The sequence below is a fragment of the Camelus bactrianus genome, chromosome 33 (assembly GCF_048773025.1).
Source record: "Camelus bactrianus isolate YW-2024 breed Bactrian camel chromosome 33, ASM4877302v1, whole genome shotgun sequence".
Lineage (NCBI taxonomy): Eukaryota > Metazoa > Chordata > Mammalia > Artiodactyla > Camelidae > Camelus > Camelus bactrianus.
In genome coordinates, this window is record NC_133571.1 from 8,644,591 (window position 1) to 8,669,067 (window position 24,477).

Sequence of the window (24,477 nt, forward strand, 5' to 3'; positions counted from 1 at the left end):
AGAAATAAACTGTTTACATCAGCAGCTAGTTCAGGTGTTTTTCTGTTGTTGTTTTAACAATATAGAGTTTTCATTTCATAAGGTCATAAAAACATCACGTTCACAGCAGTGATTACAAAGGAAGTCTAAGTAAGGTAGGATGGTTGAAGGTGCTTGATGCAGTGACAATCAGAAGAAAAAGAAATAGCACATTTAAGACGTATTTGATAATACACACACGACTGAAACTGAAATAACAAGTTTTTATCCTATGTGTTGTCCAATCAGGCCAATTAACGTGAAAGCATGAAGTAGAGTCAAAACAGTGATTTCAACAAGCAAAGCACCAAGCAAGTTAATTTTAAGTGGCCCATCGGCAATTATTTTTCTCAGCTGTAAAGATACAAAATGCATAATTTGTCCATTTCTTACTTTGGAGACATTTTTTCCTTTGTCATAGAGCAACCCAAATGTCTCTGTGTCCTATTTCATAGGATTGTTTGTGAAGATTAAATGAGATGATGATATTGAGTATTTGAATATTTTAAAGCACCAGACAATACCTCTCCTCCCATACTCTCACTTATTCTTACTCATATAGCTTACCAAATGGAGATAAGATAAAAAAAAAACAAACAAAATGTACATGGTGTTCTCTTAATCTGATGCAAATATTTATGTATTAGGTGGAATCATTTTTCCTGAAACTATTTTAACAACTAGATAACTACCTGTTTAGATATCATACCATATGAAGGCTGGGAGAGGAATTAGATCAGTACTTCCCAGACTTTGGGGTTTAATGGACCATTAATAAGAATAACAACAATAATGATAATAATGAAGAAGAGATAAACACTGAGTGGATAGCTTTACATTTTACCAAGTTAAGGACTTTTTAAAAATCTAAAAAAATTTTTATATTTTTATTTTAAAAAAATTTTAAATTTTTTGTTTTCTTTTTTGGGGGGAAGAGGGTAATTAGGATTATTTATATTTATTTAATGGAGGTACTGGGGATTGAACCCAGGGCCTTGGGCATGCTAAGCATGCACTCTACCACTGAGCTATACCCTCCCCACTATTTTCATTTCTTGAGAAGACACTTTAACACCACAACCTATAGGAAGGACACAGCATCAGATTAAGACAATCCTTTAAAGCGAATGCATTAGCTTTAGGAAAAACTCATTATTTTTTTCCTCATTTTATCACAAATAGGGAAAATTTCAATACAGATTTCTATCAGTCATCAGAAAGTGACTGGGATCCTTTAAAGACTATCAATAACTGCACCATAATCTAGTCTACTTTTACTGGATGACTTACATCTCACAATAATAGCAACTCAAGTTAAAATGAGCACCTTTTTCACAAACAGACAATAAATAAACATATACACACAATACTTACAAGTCTTTATGACAGCTAACATCTAAATAAGCCAAAGGGAAAAAGACATTAATAACATGTGTTAAATATAATTTGCTAAGTTGTAAGATTGTGAATCTGGAATTTATGGGAAATGTTACTGACCTTTGTTTTATGAGGTGATGGGCTTTCAATTTTCTTCCACAACTAACTGGGCATGAGTGTACAATATCTGTCTTTGAAACTGCAGGTCAAAATTGCCATGTGAAAGCATCCAGTGAGGCTAAACTTCAAGTATGTGAGCCTCGCATGTTACGAAGTATTTTTTTGAAAGCAGTCAATGAAGTGGACTACTGAATGAAGTTACTGACACATTAAAGAAGAAATTTTCTAAAAAGACGGTGTGATTCCAAAAGCTAGTCTGGATCAAGAAAAAAAAAAAAAAAAAAGTGAAGGAACGGAGGCTCTGGATCTCGAAGCCTCGGCAAGCCGGCCAGGAGAACTCAGGTTTAAACCCTTCCTGCAAACAAACCATCTGGGACATGATGTAACTTTCACTTGGCAAGTGGTGGTGGTGTGCTGCTATTTTGTTTTCTGAGGTTCCAAGGGGCTGGGGCACACCCCGGCCTTCCGCTGGCAGTTCTTGCTTGGTTTTTCTTGAGGAACGGGTCTCAGGTTTCCCGCTTCTTGCAGAAGCGCACTGGAAGGCAGGGAAACGCCTTGACTCACAGGTACTCCAACCGGAGAAGATGAACGGGAGGCGCTTCTCAGGGCTGGCGCGACAGGCGGCGGAGGGGCGGCTCGGGGGGCGGGGCGGACACGTCACGTGACACGCGCATTGCCTGCCGGGAAGGCCGCCACCGCCCCTGCGCCTGCGCACTGGAGAGCAGCCGGCCTCTTCATTCCTGCGCGTTCGCTGACGAGGTCCCGAGGCCTAGCAGTCGAGCGGGCGTGGGGTGGGGATGCTGGGATGAGCGCCCGGGAGAGCGTGACTGGGTGTGAAGCAAGGCAATGAGAAAGGGTGGACGCTTCCTTGTAGGGTCTCTAGTGGGGCTGAAACCCTCGTGGGGAGAAAGGCGGGGAGCGGGGCGGAAAGTGAGGACCAAGGTGGGTGGGGCGGCCTGAGGGGCGGAGGTGACGGTGAGAAGAAAGAAGGCGAGAAGCAAACAGTTGCACAAGGTCCAGGGGGAGTGCTTGGTGATGACTGTGCACCAGCGCCTCAGATTGCACAGCCGGGGTCAGTGGCTGTGACGGGTCTGTCGCAGGCAGGGGCCTGGTCTCTTGACGAGGCCTGGATTTGGCGGAGGCCCTAAGTCATGACAGAAAAATTAATCTTTTTACAGAGGCAGAATTAACTAGTTAGAAAAGTTTTGGTTTGACTTAAACGCACGTTCTATTGCTTTGAGAGAGGCAAGAAGAGGTGTTAAAGGAAAAGGGAAGAGAAAAAGGGGAAGGGAGACGAGAACAGTTCTCATGTTGGCTTCTCTGAAACATTCTCGAACTTCCCAAGGCAAAGTGAGCGCCCCCGTGCACATGTAGTAGTTTTCTACATGTTGCTATTATAGCGCTTACACTTACGTACTAGAAAGATACTGACAGGATAGTAGGAGCCTTATAAGGAATTTACTAAACAGACATCTCTGTTATTTGTTGTTGCTGTCTTTCTGTCATATATACGTATACCTATACATGTAATATATACGAATATTACATGTGACTAATCAAACATTTGTTGCAGTTGTCCAGGTCAGCATAGTTTATCAAAAAACAAGCAAAGTTAATGGATAACTTGAGTGTACCGAGCGATCTTCATCCACTAAGATGTAGAGATCATACCATTCTATGTTTTAACAGTTTTTCTTTAAGTTTAAACTTAGTTTTCCAGACTCCCTGGGAAATTATCTTTACAATTTAGGAGAAAGTAATTTAAAAGTGAAAGTAAAAATTGATGCTATATGAAGAAGTTAAGATAGGACAGTGGGGAAAAAAATCTCAGAAGCAATCTTGTTCTAGTCTGGCCCAGTGATTTATGTTTGAATTTGGTCAGCTATCTGTATCCGTTTTCACATTTGTGAAAAATGAGATTGAATTAGATGACTATAAGATTTATTTTAATACTAAGATACTGTGATGGCAGAAAAATCTTAAATGAATCCTGAAACAAGGAAGAAGTGCCAAAGAGACTAGTTTGGCTGACGGAATATAACAAGAGAGCAGAAGAAAATCATGGGAATGATAGGTTGGCCCCAGGTGATGTAGGACTTTGGATTCCACACCAAAGAATTTGAACTTATCCTGGAGCAATGAATGACCAAGGGAGGGCTTTTTGACTTAAGGGAATGCAGTAATCAGAGTTTTGAGAGATTACCCACCAGCAGTTGGTAGGATGAAACATAGAAGGGAGAATTTGAGTGGGTTAGGTAAATAGACAAAAAAAATTTGAGTGGGTTAGACAAATAATGAAAGCCTAAACTAACAGTGGTAGTAGGAGTGGAAAGAAAGGGAAGGATTCAGGGGAGCTGTAGCATGAAGTTTGTACCTAAATTTGGCATTGCTCTAAACGTTCCAGCTCTTGCCTCCAGAATATGGCAAGTCACCTTGTAAAACCTGATAATAGAAATTGCAAAAGACCAAGAGAGTTGGAGGTAATCTATATGCTTGTGGAGCCTTAATCTTTTATTTTATATACAGCTCAAGTTTGTTCCATTTAAGATAATTCTGTTGATAAGTGGAATTTAATGTCTTCATATTTCCAGAGCTGGGATTGACCCAGCAGGGCCTATGTTGACTTCAGCTTCTTTTTCACTAAGTACAGGCCTCCAGGAAACTATTGGGAGATTTCTTTGTGATAATTTGTGATCTAGAGACAGAAGTGGGTTCATGCCTTTATGATACATTGGACTTTAAATAATTATTCTGATAGATAAGTAAGATACCTAGCTATTGTACTTGCAGATATTTTTAAAGAAGAGCACTATATCCTACTCTTCTTTACTACTACCCCACCAATTGATTTGATTACATTTGGGACATTATTTGTTCCCTTGAAGATTATGTTATCTTGGAAAAATTTGCAAGCATCTGGCTGTTATCCAAATTAAAGTTTTGTTGTTTTACTGTGGAAACACCTGCTGGTTCAAGATACAGGAAATGTTTCATCAGGGGATTAATACCATTTTTAAAGTCTAGTGCAAACCCACAATAAAATTATTATGTTGAACAGTGCTTGTTGGGTCTAAAAGTTTCCTTGATAGTAAAATTACAAATGACTAGTTAGGACAATAGAGCATATAATTTCTAGCATGTTTACTTTTTTTGAAAGGTATTTTATTTGCTTTTTTTTTTTTTGATGAAATGATACACCTTAAGGATCTTATTAACTGTTTACTTATTTTCTTTGCTTTCTCCTATTAGCCTCAAATGCCAGATAGTCCACAACTGTCCTCTCTTGGGAAATCAGATTCCTCTTCCTCTGAAAGCTCTGGACTGTTTTATAAAGATGAAGCCCTGGAGAAAGACTTAAACGGTGGTGTATAAAGTGCTTATATTTATATACATTGATTTTATAATATGGAAAATATATTGTAGTTCTTAACTTAGTGATTTTTTTTTTGAACAGATATGGGCAAAGAAATTAATCTCATGTTGTCTGCATATGCAAAGATCTTAAGGCAAGTACTTATAGTATATTCTCTTGAGTCTTTAACTTAGACATAGAAGTTTTCTTTTGGAAACGCCATAATGGGAATTTTAGTTCAGTGGCTGCAAAACCTGTCCAGTAATTTTGGAAATTTTTTATTCTACCTCAGTTTCTTATAATAGATTAGTTGGTTATTTTCAAAGATTAACTTTTATATTAAATATCCTTTGGTTTGATTCTCCCAGAGCTGATATCAGGCTGGATACACTTTGGTCTCTAATTAGATGATATAACACTTAAAATTTTATGAAAAAACTTCTTTCAGAAAAATATCATTGAGGGGAGGGTATAAAAATATCATTTGGTGAAGGTTATGATAATAGAGGGATATTAAAGATAAAATAGATATTTATGTTTATGAAATGTTTAAGTATTTTCAATATATATTTGAAGGCTGAATTTAAATATTCTGTTGGCCTGAGATGATTTGTAAGATAATTTTTTAAACTACTGGACAGTCACTATAGTTGAATAATGGTTTCTGTGGCAATTAAAATAATGTACATAGTTTAAATTAGAGTTATATATATAAGATATGTATTCTGCTGTATCAAGAGCAGTAGTCAAAAATATTTGTGGGACTGACTGAATTTTTACTGAGGAGTGTAAATTAATGGAGCTTTCTGATATACAAAGCCATTTAAAATGAAATAGCTGACAAATATAGCATAATAAAGAACATCACTATGATAGTGAGTTTAGATGTTATAACTAGTTTATTGTAAAACTTTTCTTTCCCACTAGTGAGAGAGCAGCGGTAGATGCATCTTACATTGATGAGATAGATGGACTCTTCAAAGAAGCCAATACTATTGAAAACTTCCTAATACAGAAGAGAGAGCTCCTGAGACAGAGGCTTACAGTGATTGCAAACACACTGCACAGATAAAATTGTGTACTTAAAATTAGCTGAGAATTTAAACCCATTGTTGTAATGAAAGAATGACATTTGTGCTCTGAATGCTTCCTAGTTGTTAAGAAAAATGTGTAGCTTAAATATAGAAGGGGAAACTCCTTAAATTTCTTCTCTAGAATTAAAAGAGGCTTTAAGCTGGACATAAATATGAAGTATGTAGTTTTTCTTTTGAGGGTCAACTATTTGGCATATTTTATAAAAGTCTAAATTATTTAAATTATGTATGAATTCCTTTTTTTCAATCCTCCCAACCTTTCTTAACTTTCTAGAAGACTCAGTGAGTTAATTCGATAATATTTAATAATATTGTGCTTTTTATTTTAGAATATTTTCTTCAAATAGCAGATGGATAGCTTTCAAGATAGTTTTAAGATGCTTTTCATGGTTGGTATTGAAAAAAAATTAAAGCCCAAAAGTAATTTTTCCAGCGTCTCAATGTGTAATTAAACTGTGCCATTGCTATTCAATATTACCATTTGATTATTTTCACTATTATTATTACACATCGCTAATAAAAATTTGGTTTAAAATTAATTGTCTTGTGATAAAAGTGGTAAAGTTAAAACCAGAAATTACTAACCAGAACTTTATGAGTTGATTTTTTTACACATCAACCATATCAATGGTGCAGTTAATGAAGTTTACTTTGAAGCCTTAGCAGCTGTGCAGGGTGGGGTAAAGGTTAGTGATGCAAAAGTAGAGACTGGCTAAACAACAAGGCAATCTTGGTGAGTCATTTCAATCCTGTTATAATTCCGAAGTTGAATTTGGACTAGAAGATCTAATGTTTATCCAGAAAAAAGTCCTCCCTTTGACAGAAGCTACTGCTGTGATTTTACTGAAAACCTTCAATATGATTTATAGTTATATGTGATAACTATTCATCAGATTTTTAAAAAAATCACAGCACTCATTGTTCAGTCATGTAGATAATTTAATCTGTTATATGTATATTTTGCTGATACAAGCAGTCACAAACTTGGACGTATTTATAGACAGTACCATAGGGAATTTGGTATTCTTCAGGTGGACCGCATGTTTGTCATGCTGCCTTCCTAATGTTAAAATCTCATTCCATCAAATTACTATTTTAAGGCATATATACCGCATAAAAGAACTACTCGTACAAGAAAAGACTGAAAACAGTAAAGTAAATATTTACTAAAAATGTTGTTATTAAGTGGGAAAAATGATTAGGTTTGTAGAGAAATATGTTGATGGTACAGGATAGGCTGAAGGTCAGTAAAGTAACTATTAGAAATGGGATTTTAAATACTGAATGCAACAGGATGACTATATTTGAGTAGATACGATTTATTAGCTGGATTTTGAGTTATTCTGTTACCTTACAGAGTTCTTTACGGTTTAAATATGAAGCTGACTCTGCTAGCTTATCATCATTAAGAAATATTCTCGACTTATTTTTTTTCTAAGCGTTTATTATTAATGTGAAAGATAAGGCTAATCGTTTCAGAGTGGATTTCATATTTGTTATGTCTCGATAGTGTCACTATTGTCCAATATCTGGTTCTTCTCTGTGTAGTTCAGAGAATTGATCATTTCATTTAATGTGTGTAAGACTAGGGAACTGATTTTTAGTCACAATGTACTTACTGGTTAAAACAGCTACCTCCTGGGGAAAAAGTTTCTGAAAGCCTAATTAAGGCTTTTTTTCCCCAATCAAATTTGATGTCTTTGGTACCATTCACATAAATAAGAATAATTATCTCACAACTGGATGTATATTATTGCAGGAATATATTTGTCCTTTAATTTATACTTCTCACTCATTTCAGTAAAATTTCACAAGTTTATGAATTATTTTTCACTAGTTACAAATTGTATTTCATGATCTGCTAGGCACTGTGGGGGATACGGAATAGTTTAAGATACTTGGTTCTCCCTTCTGACAATTTTAACCACTCCTTTCTTGAAATACAGTTATACATCTTTGCTAGGAAGCCATGTAAGTGTTAAAAGTATTTCCGTGACAGTGCTATTAACTCCTTCTAGTGGGAGTTACTAGAAGGCTTTGGCAAGGGGGTCAGAGAGGTAGGTTTTGAAATGAGTTTTTGGAAAGCAAAGAGGAAGGATATTTCAGGAGGGAAAAGTTTGTTCAAAGGCACAGAAGAACAAAAACATGTGGTAAGTCACTTTACTGAGCTGACAATTCACAGAGGGGAACAGTGTATCATCTAAACGGCTTAGAGAACAGCACAGAATCTAGTTTCAATTTGTAGCCCAGTAGTGTTGCTCAGAAATGTTTGTTAAATTAATAAAACTATATATAAGTTTTTTAAGGACATACCTTCACGGGGCTTTATTCATACTAGATTGTTAGAAATGTTTAGCAAATTAAATGAATAGAAAAGAAAAGGAAAGATGAAATGTTAGAAAGGCAGTGAGACAAAGATTGAAAGGTAGGTTGTGGCCAGATTAAAGAGTCCTTTGTTGACAGATTTTGGACTTTATTCTGTGAGTAAAGAGATCTGACTCCTTCAGAGGAGAGGAGTGGCATAATGAAATTGATCCCATGCGTCAGCTGACTTAATTGTAGTGTGAAGACAGATTTCAAAGAGCAAAGTTTCGGGAGGGAGACCACTATTGGTGGTCCAATGTCAGTATTTCAAACAGCAACCTAACTATAGATGGGTTGCTGGGATACCAGTCCGGGAAGTGAGACTAAGAGACTGCAGGCATTTTTGAAACCCCGCCCTTTTTAACACCCCTGCCCCCTCCACCCGTCTCCTTTCCCTTCTGTTTTGCCAGTGAGCCAAGGACAGCCCAGGAAGTGAGTGTTTCACCTCACTGCCAGTCAGTGTGAGGATCTGGGAATCACGGAATCTGCTGCTACTAAACTCAAAAACAAAAATGTTTTTTCAAAACTTTTTACGTTTTTTCAGCAATCTTTCTGCCATTGCAGGCGATTTCCTTTCTGTGATAGTACACCGGATCCCAGGTAGGGGATTTGCCCCTTCCTCCTCTTTTTCCTTTTCCTACTAGCCTGAACTTAGAACTGCGTGCCTCTTTCCTGAAGAATACTAGGAGCTTCTGAAATTTCCATTCTCTGTGGAGCACATCCAGGCAGCAACACTGCAGAGCTGGGAGTTAAAGAAAATTGAGTCAGGATTTGTTTTCTTGTCAGGAAAACAGCCTTTCCATTTGTGTATTTTATGCAACATACAGGGACTGGATTTGGGGTTTAAGAATTCTTTTGGATCTGCCATAGGAAGAATATTCACTATTTAGAACTTTCTCAATTGAAAATCACTGCTACATGTTCTAATGTAAATGTTTGCTGCCTCTATTTGCATTCTGGGTGACTGCCTTAAAACCTCTGTTTATTGTTTTGGAGCTTTCTATCACAGCAACTGTTACGTGATTTTATTTCTTGAAATTGGCTGATACAGAGCAATTAGAAATGCTGATGTCCGCTAAAGCCCTTGAAATTATTTAATTCAATAATGTAATGCTTGCGGATGCAGGGCAATGTGTTAAATACTGGGGTGGGGACAAAAACAAGACCATGTACTGAAGGAGTATCGGTAGTAAAGGTTACAAAGTATATTCATCTTTATCACACTAGACAGAATAAGTAAATGCCTAAAGGCTACTAAAACATGCTGTGTGATTTCAGACAGAATCAGTTCTTGCTATGCGAAATGGGAATGTGGTGTTTATAAAGCAGGTGACATGGGCACTGCATCTTGAAGGATGCATCACCTCAAGGAGGTAAGAAATATCCTAGGTAAGCAAAAGGGTACAGTTATGAGGAGAAGAGAATGAGGAGTGATCCAGTTTGGCTGGAGGGGAAGGTATTAGTGAGACAGACCTGGACAGGCGGGTTGGTGTGAGACTGTACGTACCTCCAGTGCTTGGTCAAGTAGTTTAGATTTTACTTGGTAGATAGCGAGGACTCATTTGTAAAGGTTTTGTGGAGGAATGCATGATACAGTCAGATGGGAAGATTAATTTAGTAGCATTGCTTCCTAACTGTTTTCACATTATAGCTCACATAGAAAATAATAATATTTTTGCTTCACACTGGAGTAAATTGGATGGAATCTGGAGCCCCATGAGCTACTTAGGGCTGGAGGTGATTGACTTGGGGCCTCGGGCCATCCCCAAAGCTAAGGGAATCAACAGGCCCGTCAGTTAGCAAGCTCTAGCATAGATGATGGCTAGCCTCTCTAGTTTCAACTAAGAGGCTGTGATACTAGCCATCTAAGAGGTTGTAAGGGCCTAAATTAGGACAGAAGAAAGGAAGTTACTGCTAGGTAAGAGAAGATGAAGCATCAGTGCTGATGAGGACAGGTTCATGCTGGAAGGAAAACTGAGGGGACTACCCAGGAGGGGCGGACTGGGAAAATCTTTACAAGGGATTTACCCTAGGCACCGCTGCAAACTTCTGCACCCTGGTAATTTATACTGGCTACCCCGTATCATCCCCTTAGCATCCTCTTCCGGGCCTCGTGTGAGGACAGTCAGCAGGGTTTAACCACTTAGTGAACATTAGGAGGACAGTGAAGAAGGTAAATTCAAGGCACAGAGCGATTTTGAAGCTAGGTTGTTTAGCAGGTGAGAAAATTAATTTGGAAGGGGGAAAGTGAAAAATTCTCTTGACATGTTGAGAGTCATGGTGGTATGTTGAGAAGTAATCAGTAAAATTGAGGAACTAGATGAGATTACCAGGGAGAGTGCTGAGATTAAAGAGTAAAGGTCCAAGGTCAGACTTTAGGAACATATTCATGCGGTGATAAGAAGAGGAGCCAATAAAGGGAATTAATATTTGAAAGTTATTTACTGTTGTATTTAATTATGATGGTAGGCGGAACAGGAAGTTTCATCCTCCTTTTATCCTCACTATCCCTATTTTATCATTGAAAACCCTAAGGCTCAGAGTGATTAGTAACTTGCCCAAGGTTGTCAGCTGGCATAAAGCAAACAAAGAGAGAGCAGGAAAGTTAGAAAAGTGCAGCATCTCAGAAGGCAAGAGTAGAAGGGGGTTTAAGGAGGTGCTGACTGCAGTGTCAAGTGCTGTGGAAAACATGAAGAGTACGTAACAAACTGCCGGCAGCATGCTGTGGGCTATAAAACAGACATGCAGATACTTCCACAAATACAAAATGTTTTAAATTCATAAATCTCTATTGAGACAAATGCCCAGAGTATTCAGTTTAATTCTACTTAAGTAAGAGGAGTGAAATGCCTGACTCAGGGAATTTATTTTAATCTGAGAGAATAGGATAAATATGCATCATGATAGCAGTAGTAAGATGAGTGCCTGATGGTTTCCTCTTCTGAGTTTTCAAAGCATCCTCTGTATACCTCTGATTTTGTGATTCTCAAATTTTAGTATGCCTTAGAATACCTGCTCGCCTTATCTCAGAGGTTCTGTTTTATTAGGTCTGGAGTGGGATCCATGAATCTGCACATTAGCAATAACTCCAGGTATTTCTGTTACAAGTAGCCCTTAGACCGTACTTTGAGAAACAGCGCTCAACCAAAACACTGACTACTGTATAAATGATCTACTTGTATGTCTGTTTCCTAGGCAGTGAATTTCTTTAACAGTTTTAATGCCTTTTACCCTGCAGCAGTGCATACCACTTTATTGAATGAATAAATCACTCAAAGAAAGAAGATATTACATTTTGTTGGATTGATCATTAAAAGCTCCATAAATAATAATAGCTAACATTTTGAGTATTTACTATGTTCTGAAAATTTTATATAACCTAACTCATTTGTTATTTATAACCTTAAGAGCAATCAGAATTATTGTTATCCCCTGCTTAGGAGGAAACTGTACAGAGATTTAAACCCATGTATTCTAGAGCCAGTCAGAGCCTGAGCCTACACTCATAAGTGTTAGACTGTACTGCCCCTTAAAGGAAGTAGCATTTGAGATAGACTTTGAACAATAGATAACATTTCTTCAGGGATAGATTAGTGGGATGGCATTCAGGGTGAAAATGATTTTCTTTGGGGAATTAGGAAATAGCTGAGTTTGACTGAAATGTTGCTTACAAGAAAGTAGAAAGTCTCCTGTGCTCCAAACTGAATTTTTGAAAGATTTTGAGGAAATGGAATAAGATATAATATTGTAAAATATTTTGCTAAAAGAACACAAATCTTACTTTTTTAGAGGAATAGTGTCCTAAGTGTTAGTTTGTTCATTTCCTAGTTTAAATTTTTTATTTTTTATTTTTTTTAGAGGGGAGGTAATTAAATTTACTTATTTTTAGAGGAGGTACTGAGGATTGAACCAAGGACCTTGTGTATGTTAAGCATGCACTCTACCACTCGAGCTCTACCCTCCCCCCGTTCCCTAGTTTAGACTTCTATATCTCTGTTAAAGTTTTATGAAATAAAATAAAGGGCTGTATTTTATAGTACCTAATTAATTATATATTTTACCATCCCTCTGTGTTAGGCAGTAATGCCCCATGAATGAACACTAAGTATGAAATTATAGGCACAATTTTCATCTCTTTATTATAAAATAATGATTTTTTTGTGTGTGACTTTTCAACTTCAGGTAATTTCAGACCAGGTATCACTGTATAATTTACTTTATGACACCTTTTTCCTAGAAATGCTGTGTACATTAATATGTATACCATTAAAATAGAAAAAATTAAGTTGCAGATCCTACTGAATCTGATAAAGCACTGTGAAATCTTTGGGATCACGTTCTGGTGTATCTAAAGTCCTGAGGACAAGGTAATTATGACAATATTGAATGGTGGGCATTTTTTATTATAGCAGTGAGATTGCTATTAGCATGTAGATTCAGTCTTGTGAAAAGACCAGCATTGTTTAACTCTGAGAAATGATGGTAATGGTAATTAAATCTTAGGCAGACTTGTACCTCAAGAATACAGAAAATATTGTGGTGGTTCAGAAATGGAGAACCAAAGAGTTGATGGTCTGAGAATAAGGAAGGAAAGGAGTTTGGAGACCATGTTTGGTGTTAGGTTTACATTTCCCGTACCGGTAGATAAGATTATTGTCTATAAAGAACAAGCATGTTTACAGAAGATTGGTAACATTTTTGTGCTTTTTATTTCCTCTTCAGTTTTGAAAAAGTATGTCGGAAATTCTCATCAGAAAGAAGTGGTCTTCAGTAAGCAGAAGAATCTTCCATGTATTGCACCACTTCTAACCACGGTGGAGGAGACTCCGCAGATCATCTCTGCTCGAGTCCAGGGACGTTTTCCTAAGTGGCTCAATGGCTATCTACTTCGAATTGGACCTGGGAAATTTGAGTTTGGGAAGGATAGGTAAGCCTTGATTTTGGAGAACAATTTCGATTTCTTAGCATGGGCTCGTTCTTTGGAATACGCACTAATGTCGGCTTCCTCTCTGAGGCTAAACGTTGCCATGCAATCCCTTTGATTACAGATGAGGAAACTAGTCTATAGAAAAAAAATGGATACTTAAATTCTTTTTTAAAAGTCCTGACTTTTTTTGCTTTGCAGAATATTGTAAGTTTTAAGTTGTCTGAAGGTTTATACCAAAAGAGAAGTGTCAGGAACTGTCTCCATGACTACCGAGCTCTGTTTCATCACAAGTTCCTGGAGGAAGGGGCAATGTCTTCACCTCATACCACTCCCTTACCCAGTACTCCCCAGACACAATGGCTCTTTCAGTTCCTCAAACCAGGCACGTTTATTTTTGCTCAAGGTCTTGGCATTGGCTCACTCATCTTTCTTCCCAAGTCTGATTCTTGTCAGTCAGATATCAGCTCAAATTTCACATCCTTTGAGCCTTCCATGATCTCCCAATCTAAAAATGCTATTGTTTATCATATTACCTATTTTAATTCTCAGTGCTATCAGTATTTAGCATATTTTATTTGTTTTTTATTTATTAGCTGTGTTCCCTCACTAGATGTCAGTTCTGTGAGGGCTGGGACTTTTTCTTATTCGCCCCATACCCCCAGTATCTAGGACAGTGCCCTATCCTTAAATAGCACTCAATAAATATATGTAAAGAATGAAAAAAAAACCCAGTAACTCTTTAGTATATCATTTCTCTATGTGTCTACTAGGGACATGAAGTGATGTGAAGAAACCACTATAGTCAGGAAGGAATCTACTTTGCTTTAAACATTTAAAAATATTAGAAACTTTTTCTTCATTATGAAAGTTTTTACCTGAGTAAAACTTTTTGAAATGTAGAATGGAGTGGGGAGAAAAGTGTGTACCACATCCTCTGTTAGCACTTTGGTGTATTTCCTGTTAGTCCTTCCCCTATTTCTGCAGATTTGTTTTAAATAATTACAATTATATATAAAATATTTTTAGTGAGGTATAATTGACATGTAACATTATATTAGTTTCAGACATACAACATAATGATTCAGTATTTCTATATATTGTTAAATTATCATCCATCATCATGGTTACAAAATTTTTTTCTTATGATGAAGATTGTTAAGATTTACTCTCTTAGCAACTTTCAAATATGCAATATAGTATTATTAACTATAGTTTCCATGCTATACATTATATCCCTTACTTATTTTATAACTGGAAGTTTGTACCTTTTCACCTCCTTCACCTCTTGGAACCACTAGTCTCTTGCAACCACCAATCTATTCTCTGTATCTTTGAACTTCTGCTTTTTTTTTTTTAAATATTCCACATATAATTGAGATCATATAGTATTTGTCTTTCTCTGTCTGACTTATTTCACGTCACATAATGCCTTCAAGCTCTATCCATGTCGCAAATGGCAAGATTTAGTTCCTTTTTTATGGCTGAGTAGTATTCCACTGTGCATGTATGTGGTGTATACAACACATCTTCTTTATCCATTCATGTGCATGGGCACTTGTTTCCATAGCTTGGCTCTTGTAAATAATGCTGCAATAAACATGGGGGTGCATATATCTTTTCGAGTTAGTGTTTTTAGTTTTTTTGGGTAAATATCCAGAAGTGAGTGGAGCTGCTGGATCATATGATAGTTCTATTTTTAACTTTTTGAGGACCCTCCATACAGGTTTCCATAATAGCTGTACTAATTTACATTTTCACCAGCAGTGTGCAAGGATTCTCATTTCTCCATATCTTCCCCAGCACTTGTTATTTCTTTTCTTTTTGATAATAGTTATTCTAACAGGTGTGGGTTGGTATGCCATCGTGGTTTTGATTTGCATTTCCCTGATGATTAGTGATATTGGACATCTTTTCATGTACCTGTTGACCATCTGTATGTCTTTTTGGGAAAATGTCAGTTCAGGTCTTCTGCCCATTTTTAAATCAGGTTGTTCGTTTTTTTCCTATTGAGTTATATGAGCTCTTTATATAGTTTAGATATCAACCGAATTTTTTTGCCCTAAAAATTTCACACTGTCATAAGCCTTTTTATCTGTGTTGTTATGAAATCTGAATGACCATTACTTTTAATGGCTGGATGATATTCCAAGAACCATTGCCTTTTAAAAAAAAATGTGGTGAAAATACACATAACATAAAATTTACCATCTGAAGTTTGACAACTGATTTTGAGTGTACAGTTAAGTAGCATTAAGTATATTCACATTGATGTGCTGTCATCACCAGCATCCATCCGCTTTTCATCTTGCAAAACTGGAACTCTGTACCCATTAAACAGTAACTCCCATTTTCTTCTTCCCCAATCTCCAGGCAACACCTCTTCTACTTTCTAGTAGCTGTACCATTCCTGTGGGCCTGATGGGAATCTGATCGTGGTCCTGCGATGTTTCTCCAACTGTTGTTGGAAACAGATCAAGAATTAGGAGCATGTTCAAGAGATATTTCTTAGTAACTCAGATACTTTAATTTTCTGGACCTCTTGCATCTTGTCTTCACTGAGTATTAGACTTACAAAATGATAAGACTAGAAGGAAACAAAATGCAGTGTGCTTCCACCACCCCTTCCCTCCCCAACCAACTGCTGCAAAAAGCCCTGAAGGAGTTACTTTAAATGCTCAGGGTGGTGTTTGTGGGGGCTGGGAGGGTGGGGGAGTGATTTGGAGGCAGAGAAAAAGAAAAGGAGCAAACCGGCTTATGAACCCCACCCACCAGGCCTAACAGAGAAGCTCTACTTTTCCCTATTTTACACATCTGGATTTCATAGAAGTTACAATTCGCAAAAAGATTGTAAAGCAAAAAGGAGGAGGAGAAGGAAAAGAAAAATAAAACTTCTAGTCCACCCCCCAGAGAGTACCAGCCTCTTGCAGAAAGCACTGTGTTTATTTCATCTGCTGCAGGAGCAGCGCTAGAAAATTGTAAAACCAAGTAGCAGAGCTGCTCAGGGCCTGGGCTTGCACCACAGGCCTCTTTTAAGATAAACATCAGTGGGGGAAGGGGAGCGGGTAGGGTGGCTGGTCCTCATAAGTGTCTACTTGGGTCTTTCAAGTCACTTCTTTCCAGAGCCAGCAGTAGGCATTTATAGCAAGAACAAGGTATTTCCCACCCCTTGGGTGAGAAGTACAGGCATTTTTAGGTCAAAGAGGAGACAAACGGAGGCTTAGTTTAGTGGTTGCTCCCAACTTAGATTTAAAGGGCAGAGACCCGAAGTCAGTGTGACCCTTAACCTGTGGACAAGAATAGCCCCACTCAGTTGTGCATCTCTGATCTTTTGTTAGATGCCACTTAATAGAACGTGCAGATGTAGTAATGACATGACAAAGGCCTTTCTTCAATTGAAATTTTTTTGTCAATGACTTCATTGGAGGCGTGCTTATCAGTTTTGAAAATCAGATGAATCTGGGCAGAGTACTAACTATCCTGAGCATTTGAACATCAGCCACTCTCCTGGAATGACTTCAGGGTCCATGATGAAGACAGTCCAGCCTCCCAGTTCCATGACTATCCCCACTGCAATGATTGTCCCCTCTGTGCTTCAGTAAGACCACATACTGAGGCCACATCCTGGAATGTATTCCACAGAACTGCCCTTCCCCTGGGATCTTGAACTCAGACTGTGTGCTCAAAGCCCCACTTTCCACACTCCTCCATTCCCATTAAACTTATTTTCAGTCGCATTGAGTTCTCCTTACTCTTCTCCATTTCCTCAGTTTATCAGCTTTCCTTTATCAGCTTTCTTTGATTTCTTCTCCCTAGTGCCAAGTCCGTGGTCAGTCCCTTCAAACACACTCTCACCACCACCCTCACTTCCTCGGCCCTGCTGATCGCTGCGTCTCCGACCATTTCCAGTCCTCCGTTAACCTATTTCTGGTTCCCTCCATTCATGGTCCAAGCCTGCTGGGCACTTCTAGAGGAAATCATATAACCTTGCTGATTGATTCAATTACAAAGTTATGATTTCCAGTCCTAGCTGAGTCCTTGGTGCTGCCAGGAAATCTTTAGCAGTCACTGTTCTTTCCAGCTTCCCACAGGGTCCTTTTTCCTGAAACCTCCTTCACCCTCCCTGTCCCTTTCACTCTCAACAGATGAACCAGGTGTAACGAATAGGAGGGTGATTGTACTTGAGCTCCTTCAACTGCCCTCTTCCCCACCTCCGCATTTCCCCACAGAGGTACCTGTTCCTTCCTCGTCCTGGTCAGTGGAGGAGGTGGCCCTCTTCCCCTCCTCTGAAACCTTGCTGCATCATTCACACCCCTCCCCTTGTGTCTGTTTCTCCTTCACCAACCCCTCAACTCAGCCTGCAAATGACCTCTCATCCTAAAGAGCCCTGATTCCTTCCCACCTTCCTCTCCAGCTAAGACCCTTTCTCTTCCCCTCAGTGCTTCTGTCTTCCTACTTCCTGGGGTCTTCTCAGTTCACTGCCATCTGACTTTTCACCCCACTGTGCTACAGTGTCAGCTCTCAAAAAGATCACCAAAGCCTGTTAAATGTTAGATGAAATGGGCTTTCCAGTCTTCAGCCTGACTTTTCTACAGCATTTGACCTTCTTGACCACCCGTCTTAACATTCTCTGGTTCCTGGATTCCCACATAACACTTTCTACTGATTCTTCTCTGTCCTTCTGATTGCATGTTCTGAAATCACTTTTTGTTGTTGTTGCTCACCTCACTTCACCTGTCGCTTTAATGTTGATGTATCCCAGCCTCTGCCCTGAGTATTCCTTCCTTTTCTCTCATTGTATGCTCTCTTTGATATGGTAGAAATGATGCATTCTTCATTGTAAGATGAAGTTGGTTCAGATCCCATTTTCATCACTTACCAGTGCTATGATCTTGAGCAAGGTTTCTTGTATGAAAAATGAGGCTAATAATACCCATTTTAATGAACGGGTATGAGGATTAAAGGAGGTGATGCATATAAAGTGCTTCATTCAGTGGCTGCCAAGGACTGGCACTCTGCATTTTCATTCTCTTCTTTCCCTTCAGTGCCCTCTCTCCCCACTCCCTGTCCTGTCAAATAACTTCTTACAGTTCACCTGCCTTTTGGGGATGTTGTGGGTCCCAGGATTTGGAGTCAGCACTGAGTTGGAATCCTTGTTCTGCCACTTACCAGCCCTGTGACCCTGGGCATGTTGTTGCTCTGAACCTTGGTTTCCACATCTGTAATATGGGAATAGTAGTTCCCCATCTCTAATCAATGTCATGGGAGGAAATAATATATTTACATATTTGAGCCTTGAACAACAGGAGGGTTAGGGGTGCCAACCCTCTGCATAGTGAAAAAACTGTGTCTAACTTACGGTCGGCCCCCTGTGCCACGTGCCTCCAGCTGTGGTTCTGCATCAGTGGATTCAAGCAGCTGCGGATCGTGTGGTGCTGTAGCACTTGCTACTGAAAAAAAATCTGGTGTAAGTGGACCCTTGCAGTTCAAGCACATGTTATTCAAGGGTCAACTATGTACACACACACACACACACATTATACATATATAAAAGATGTGGTGAAGTGCCTCGCACGGTACCTGGCATGCTGTGAATGCTCAGTAGGTGGTGTTACTCTCTCATTTGCACCTGTGGCTGTGCCCATCACACACAGATACTCTCAAGCATCCACCCCCGACCCCATACCCATCTCCTGTGCTCTAGATCTGATTCTTGCCGCTGGCTGCAGAACATCTCTACCCCGATGTTTTGCAGTTGGCTCAGGCTCTTGTTCAAAACTGAACTATTTGCTTTGCCTAGGACTTGCTCTTCACGTGTTCTCCATCTTAGTTAAAGCATCACCATCCATTCAGGTGTGACTTTCTGGATTCTCTCTTTTTGTCACTCCTGTCAGTGACCTCTGACTCATTCCTGCAGTTTGTCCTTTTCTAACTGTGCTGCTTCAATGTAGACTCTCATCTTCTCTCACTTGAATTACTGACTGGCCTTTTTTTGGTTTCTCTCCATCTGGATGCTTCTCTTTCTGTCCCATGTTCTACTCTGTGTCCAGTGACCTTTCTAAAATACAGATCTCACAGTTTCACTCTCCTGTTTCAAAACTCCACACTTTCCTGTTAAAGGACTTTAAGCCTTAAGTCTAAGTACTGTTGGGCCTTGTGCTGACCTATTTCTCCATCATCATCTCCTACCACTGACGGCTCTGCCTACACACTCATTTCTTAACTGCTTATTTCTCCAAGATGCCATGTACCTTCAGGCTCTTCCTTTTTTAAAAATCACCTCTCCCTAGAATGCCCTTCTACCCTTTTCCAACTGGCAGATATTCTTAAAGGACCAGACAAATATCGTCTTCCCTCTGGCCCTTCCATGATGTCCACATCTTTCCATGCTGTTGCTCCCTCTTTGCATAGATAGTGTTATTTTCCCCCAACACTTCTCCATTGTTGCAGTAATCACTTTGAATTATAGCTATTTATATGCCTATAATTGCTGAGCTTGGCACAATGCCTTGCACATAGTAGGGACTCAAGTAATATTGGTTGATTTGAATAAATGAATGCATTGAATGACAGTGTCTAGAAGTATATTGTGAGATGGAATCTAACAAGTTGAAATTTATTAAAGATAAATATGGATCAAGAAAGCTAGTTACACAACAATGAAAATGGAAGTGATTGGCTTGACAGCAGAATGTATTAAAAAATTAGAGGTTTTACTTGACAGCTCAGTGTGAGTCAACAATATGAGGTGATAACAGAAAAAATAAGAAGGAAAGAAAAGAATATGAAATATCTTAAATGAGAAAGCTGAGTATCTGAGTTTACACCCAGAGTATTGTATTTGGCTCTATGTATCATGGTTCTATTGGGCTTTAGACCAGAATAGCAATAATTATTGAAAGTATTTTGTTTTCAGTATTATTGAAAAAATTACCAAAATAGAGAGAGAAACCACTGGCTAACATTATCAAGAAGGAAAAGAAAGCACAAATGTACAAAATAAGAAATGATGAGAAAGAAGATTTATTGAAACAGACAAAAAATTACAAGAGACTTTGTGGGCCTCTGTGTAAATACATTTGAAAACCTCAAAGAAATGGATAATTTCCTGGGTAAATACAGATTACCAAAATTGATAGAGGTAGAAAATTTAAACAGACCAATTTCTGTAGAGGAAAACAAGAAACTTATTGAGAAACTACTTGTTTAAAAAAGCTCTAGGCCCCGATTGCTTCACAGGGAAATTCTACCAAACCTTCAAATATTTTATAGTTCCAATGCTGCATAGATTATTTCAGAGGATTAAAAATGAAAGGAAATTTCCTGCTTTTCTTATGAAGCAGGTGTAATATTGATAGCTACACATGATAAAGTTGTTACAAAAAGAAAACTATCATTTATTCATATTATTTATGAACACCCATGAAAAAGTACAAAATATATAGTACTAATATAATACTAATAAATATTTCATTAACAAACAGAATCCAACACTACATGAAAAATATAATTCACTATTATCAGGTAAGATTAATTCCAAGAATGCAAGGTAGGTTCATTATTTGGAAATCCATTAATGTCGTATACCATATAAAAAGATCTCAGGGAAAATAATCATAGTCATAATCATAATCTTCTCCATAAATACTAACAAAACATTTGTTGAAACTCAACATCCATTCCTCATAAAAGTAATCAGGAAAATAGGACTTCATGTGTATTTTCTCAATATGATTTTGTATGTATGTATGTATATACACATATACATATACATGTATATATACATATATTAGAATAAAAAATATGTGTATATACATATGTGTGTATATATGTATATACACACAATGTGTGAGTATATATGTGTGTATATACACATACACATATGTAAACTAGTATATTTTAATCTCAGTCCTAAAACCAGTAATACTAAATTGGGATACACTACTAGTATTTTTTCTAAAGCAGGAACAAGGAAAGGATGGCTACTATCTCCACTACTACTTAACCAGATATAACCAATACAATTTGACTAAAGAAATTGATTAGAGGCACAATGATTAGTAAAGTAAAACTGTCTCCTTTTGCAGACGACATCACAGTAAACCTGGAAAACCACAGAGAATTAATGACAAAATAGCACAAAGAATAAAAGGTGTAGTAACAGGATGTAAAATTAACATGCTGAATCACTAGCCTTCATGTACACAAAGAATAACCAGTTAGGGGACATAACGGTAGAAAAAAACATTATTTACAATAGCAACAAAGAAGATTAAATACTTAGAAATGAACTTAACAAGAAATGTGCAAACTTTCAGACACGCCTGAAAGACACAATTAAATGGAAAGATCCTTTGCTCTTGAACAGGATGGATGACACAGCATCACAAAGATGTCAGTTCTAAGTTAATTTTTAAATTTAATAAATAAAATTAATAAAAATTCCAAAGACTTAAATGGAAGTTAGACAAATGAAATCTAAAGTTCATATGGAAAAATAAATATGCAAGAATAGTCAAGAAAACACTAAAAAAGAAAATTCTCAGTGTAGAGGGTAACTAGCTGTATCAGATGTTAAAATACAGGTCCTTTATAATTAAAACATTGTGATATCAGTGCATAAATAGATAAATAGGTAAGTGATATAGAATAGAAAGCCCAGAAATAGACCCAAGAACTTACAGAAATTTAGTTTATGATAAAGATGGCATCTCAAATCACTGGGTAAAAACGGCCTTAAAAAAAAAACTTTCTTATTTCCTGTGTTTTTTTTTAAATTGTCATAAAAAAACACAATGTTTACCATTTCAACCATTTTTTAAGTGTCCAGGTTAGTGCTGTGAAACAAATCTTCAGAACTTTTTCATCTTTACCCATTAAACAATAGCTCCCCATTTTCCGATCCTCTCAGCCCCTGGTAACCACCATTCTGCTTCCTGTTTCTGTGAATTTGACTACTTTAGATACCTCATGTTAGTGCTATCATACAGTATTTGTCTTTGTGACTGGCTTATTTCATTTAAGTGTGATGTCCGTAAGTTTCATCCATATTATAGCATGTGTCAGAATTTCTTCCCTTCTTAAGGCTGAATAATTTTCCATTGTATGTTAAATTTTGTTTATCCATTCATCTACTGATTGACACTTGGGTTGCTTCCACCTTTTGGTTATTGTAAATAATGCTGCTATAACATGGGTGTACAAGTGTATCTTTGAACCCTTGCTTTCAGGACCATAGCCTTTTAAGACAATGATGTTAGTCTTGCTTAGTCATGCTAAATAACTTTTTTTTTTTTTTCACGGAGATACTGGGGATTGAACCCAGGACCTTGTGCATGCTAAACACGTGCTCTGCCACTGACCTATATCCTTTCCACCTTAGTCATGCTAAAGATATTAAACATTCAATCTGTCAAACATATGAGAGAAAAGACTATGTAATGTTAAACCCTTTTAAAAGCAAAGCTACAAATGTTTCCTTACAAGGTTTTTATATTCCATCATTTAAATACATCATTTCCAGTGTAATTAAATGGACAAAAATGATTATCCAGTAAGGACAGTTATCTTATTTGCTTACTTTAATAGTTTTGATAAATTTGAAAAATTTTAAAGTGGAAATGTAGTATGTAAAAGATATGAAGATAAGTATTTCTAAAAGTTTTGGGACCCATTTTAATTTGGGAAATGTCAAGCATTCCATATCCTCTCATGCTGTTCTCTTGGTTATAGGGTAAAGATAGAATTATCTTAGGAGTCACCAGCTTAGGGTTTTTCTTTAGCCCTCTGAAGTGAGCTTTTTGAAAAGGGGTACGGGTCAGGGGAAGGTAAGTTGCTCTTTCATTGTTGTACTCCTGGATATCCTCAAAAGCTATCATTCCTTAATTTAAAGTTCTTTCACTAATCAGGTTGTGCCAGGAACCCGTCCCGTTTACTTATCTCTGTATTTGAAGTCTCTCATTTTGACCCCATGTTTTTCTTACTAATATTTTCTATTTTTGTTCCCGTTTAAAGGTACAACCACTGGTTTGATGGAATGGCTTTACTTCACCAGTTCAAGATGGAGAAGGGCACAGTGACATATAGGAGCAAGTTTCTACAGAGCGATACATATAAGGCCAACAGTGCTCGTGACCGAATTGTGATCTCAGAATTTGGCACACTGGCTCTCCCTGATCCATGCAAGAGTGTTTTTGAACGTTTCATGTCAAAATTTGAGCTGCCTGGTAAGCAGCCTTTATCATGCCCATAATTTACAGGTGATAGTGATGATTCTTTAAATTATTCTGATATGTGACAATCTTTATAAATATAAATCTTGAAATATATATTTCTTGGTATGAGAGGATGTTTAAACTGTTTTCTCCCCCTGATTGTGTGCGTAGGGCCTGCTACACTAAGTTGTGGCGCTTAAATAACTTGGGTTTGGTTTCAGCAATGACTGACAACACCAACGTCAACTATGTGCGGTACAAGGGTGATTACTACATTAGTACAGAAACCAACTTTATGAATAAAGTGGACATTGAAACCCTGGAAAAAACAGAAAAGGTAAAATACAAGATTAAAATGAATATAATGGACCCTAAAATTACTTTCCATTGAACATACCTTTGAGGGTAGTAGATATCTGAAGAAGAAATTGGAGCCTTAAAGAAAAACAAAGTTACCCACTGATTCAGGTCATTGTGCACCCTCTGTCCTGGTTAGAATGGCCTGTGGGGTTGGTTTTCCTTTAAGATAATTCTAGACAACTTCTTCCTTAGTCCTTATATCTGAAGGCTAGAGTGAAGGAGAAATAGAATAGTACAAATTTACTTTGGCCAGTTCACGTTCTGCCTGGCAACAGGTAGAACTGGACTGGAGGTTATCTAGACCCACACTGCCTTCACTTAACACATTAATTAAAAGTAAAGTAACTGATACAACATTGTAAAATGACTATAACTCAGTAAAATTGTTTTAAAAAACAAATAAAATAAAATTTTGGATGAGAATTTTAAGTTTAATTCTTATTCTTTTGAACTTTACTCTCATCTTGTGATCTTGGGCAAAAAAAAAAAAATCCTTACTGGACAATCATTTTTGTCCATTTTTTTTTGTGCTGTTGGTGAGGTTTTGTTTGGTTTTGTTTGATTTTGTTATTGTTGTTGTTGGGTCTCAATTTCTTTTTCATTAGTAGGAAAAATAACTTCGATTTCTCAGAGATGAGACACTAGGGCTAAAAC

General features: G+C 37.5%; 2 protein-coding genes across 5 annotated transcripts in view; both read left to right on the top strand.

Annotated features, from left to right (window-relative positions):
• Window positions 1-2,098: 2,098 nt before the first annotated feature.
• TEX12 (testis expressed 12) lies at window positions 2,099-6,500 on the top strand. Its single transcript, XM_045505847.2, has 5 exons — window positions 2,099-2,358; window positions 3,920-3,995; window positions 4,765-4,876; window positions 4,970-5,021; window positions 5,795-6,500. The coding sequence occupies exons 1-5, from the start codon at window positions 2,321-2,323 to the stop codon at window positions 5,937-5,939; spliced, it is 423 nt and encodes a 140-aa protein (XP_045361803.1). The 5' UTR covers window positions 2,099-2,320; the 3' UTR covers window positions 5,940-6,500.
• Window positions 6,501-8,224: 1,724 nt separating this feature from the next.
• The window catches only part of BCO2 (beta-carotene oxygenase 2), a 35,951-nt gene continuing 19,698 nt past the window's right edge, over window positions 8,225-24,477 (top strand). Inside the window, exons 1-4 of one of the 4 annotated variants that reach the window (XM_045505843.2) lie at window positions 8,225-8,925; window positions 13,048-13,252; window positions 23,264-23,475; window positions 23,685-23,800. In XM_045505843.2, the coding sequence (XP_045361799.1) occupies window positions 8,838-8,925; window positions 13,048-13,252; window positions 23,264-23,475; window positions 23,685-23,800 (621 nt within the window). In that variant the 5' untranslated portion in view covers window positions 8,225-8,837. Of the gene's footprint in view, window positions 8,926-9,023; window positions 12,693-13,047; window positions 13,253-23,263; window positions 23,476-23,684; window positions 23,801-24,477 lie in introns of those variants that run through there. The other 3 variants (XM_045505842.2, XM_010968924.3, XM_045505844.2) reach the window with 3 other exon arrangements.

Excerpts from the sequence above, each read along its gene's own strand:
- TEX12 (XM_045505847.2), top strand. The coding sequence starts at position 2,321 with ATGAGCGCCCGGGAGAGCGTGACTGGGTGTGAAGCAAG. Across the intron at positions 2,359-3,919 it reads GTGACTGGGTGTGAAGCAAG|CTCTTGCCTCCAGAATATGG; the intron begins GCAATGAGAAAG and ends TAAACGTTCCAG. Across the intron at positions 3,996-4,764 it reads AAAGACCAAGAGAGTTGGAG|CCTCAAATGCCAGATAGTCC; the intron begins GTAATCTATATG and ends TTCTCCTATTAG.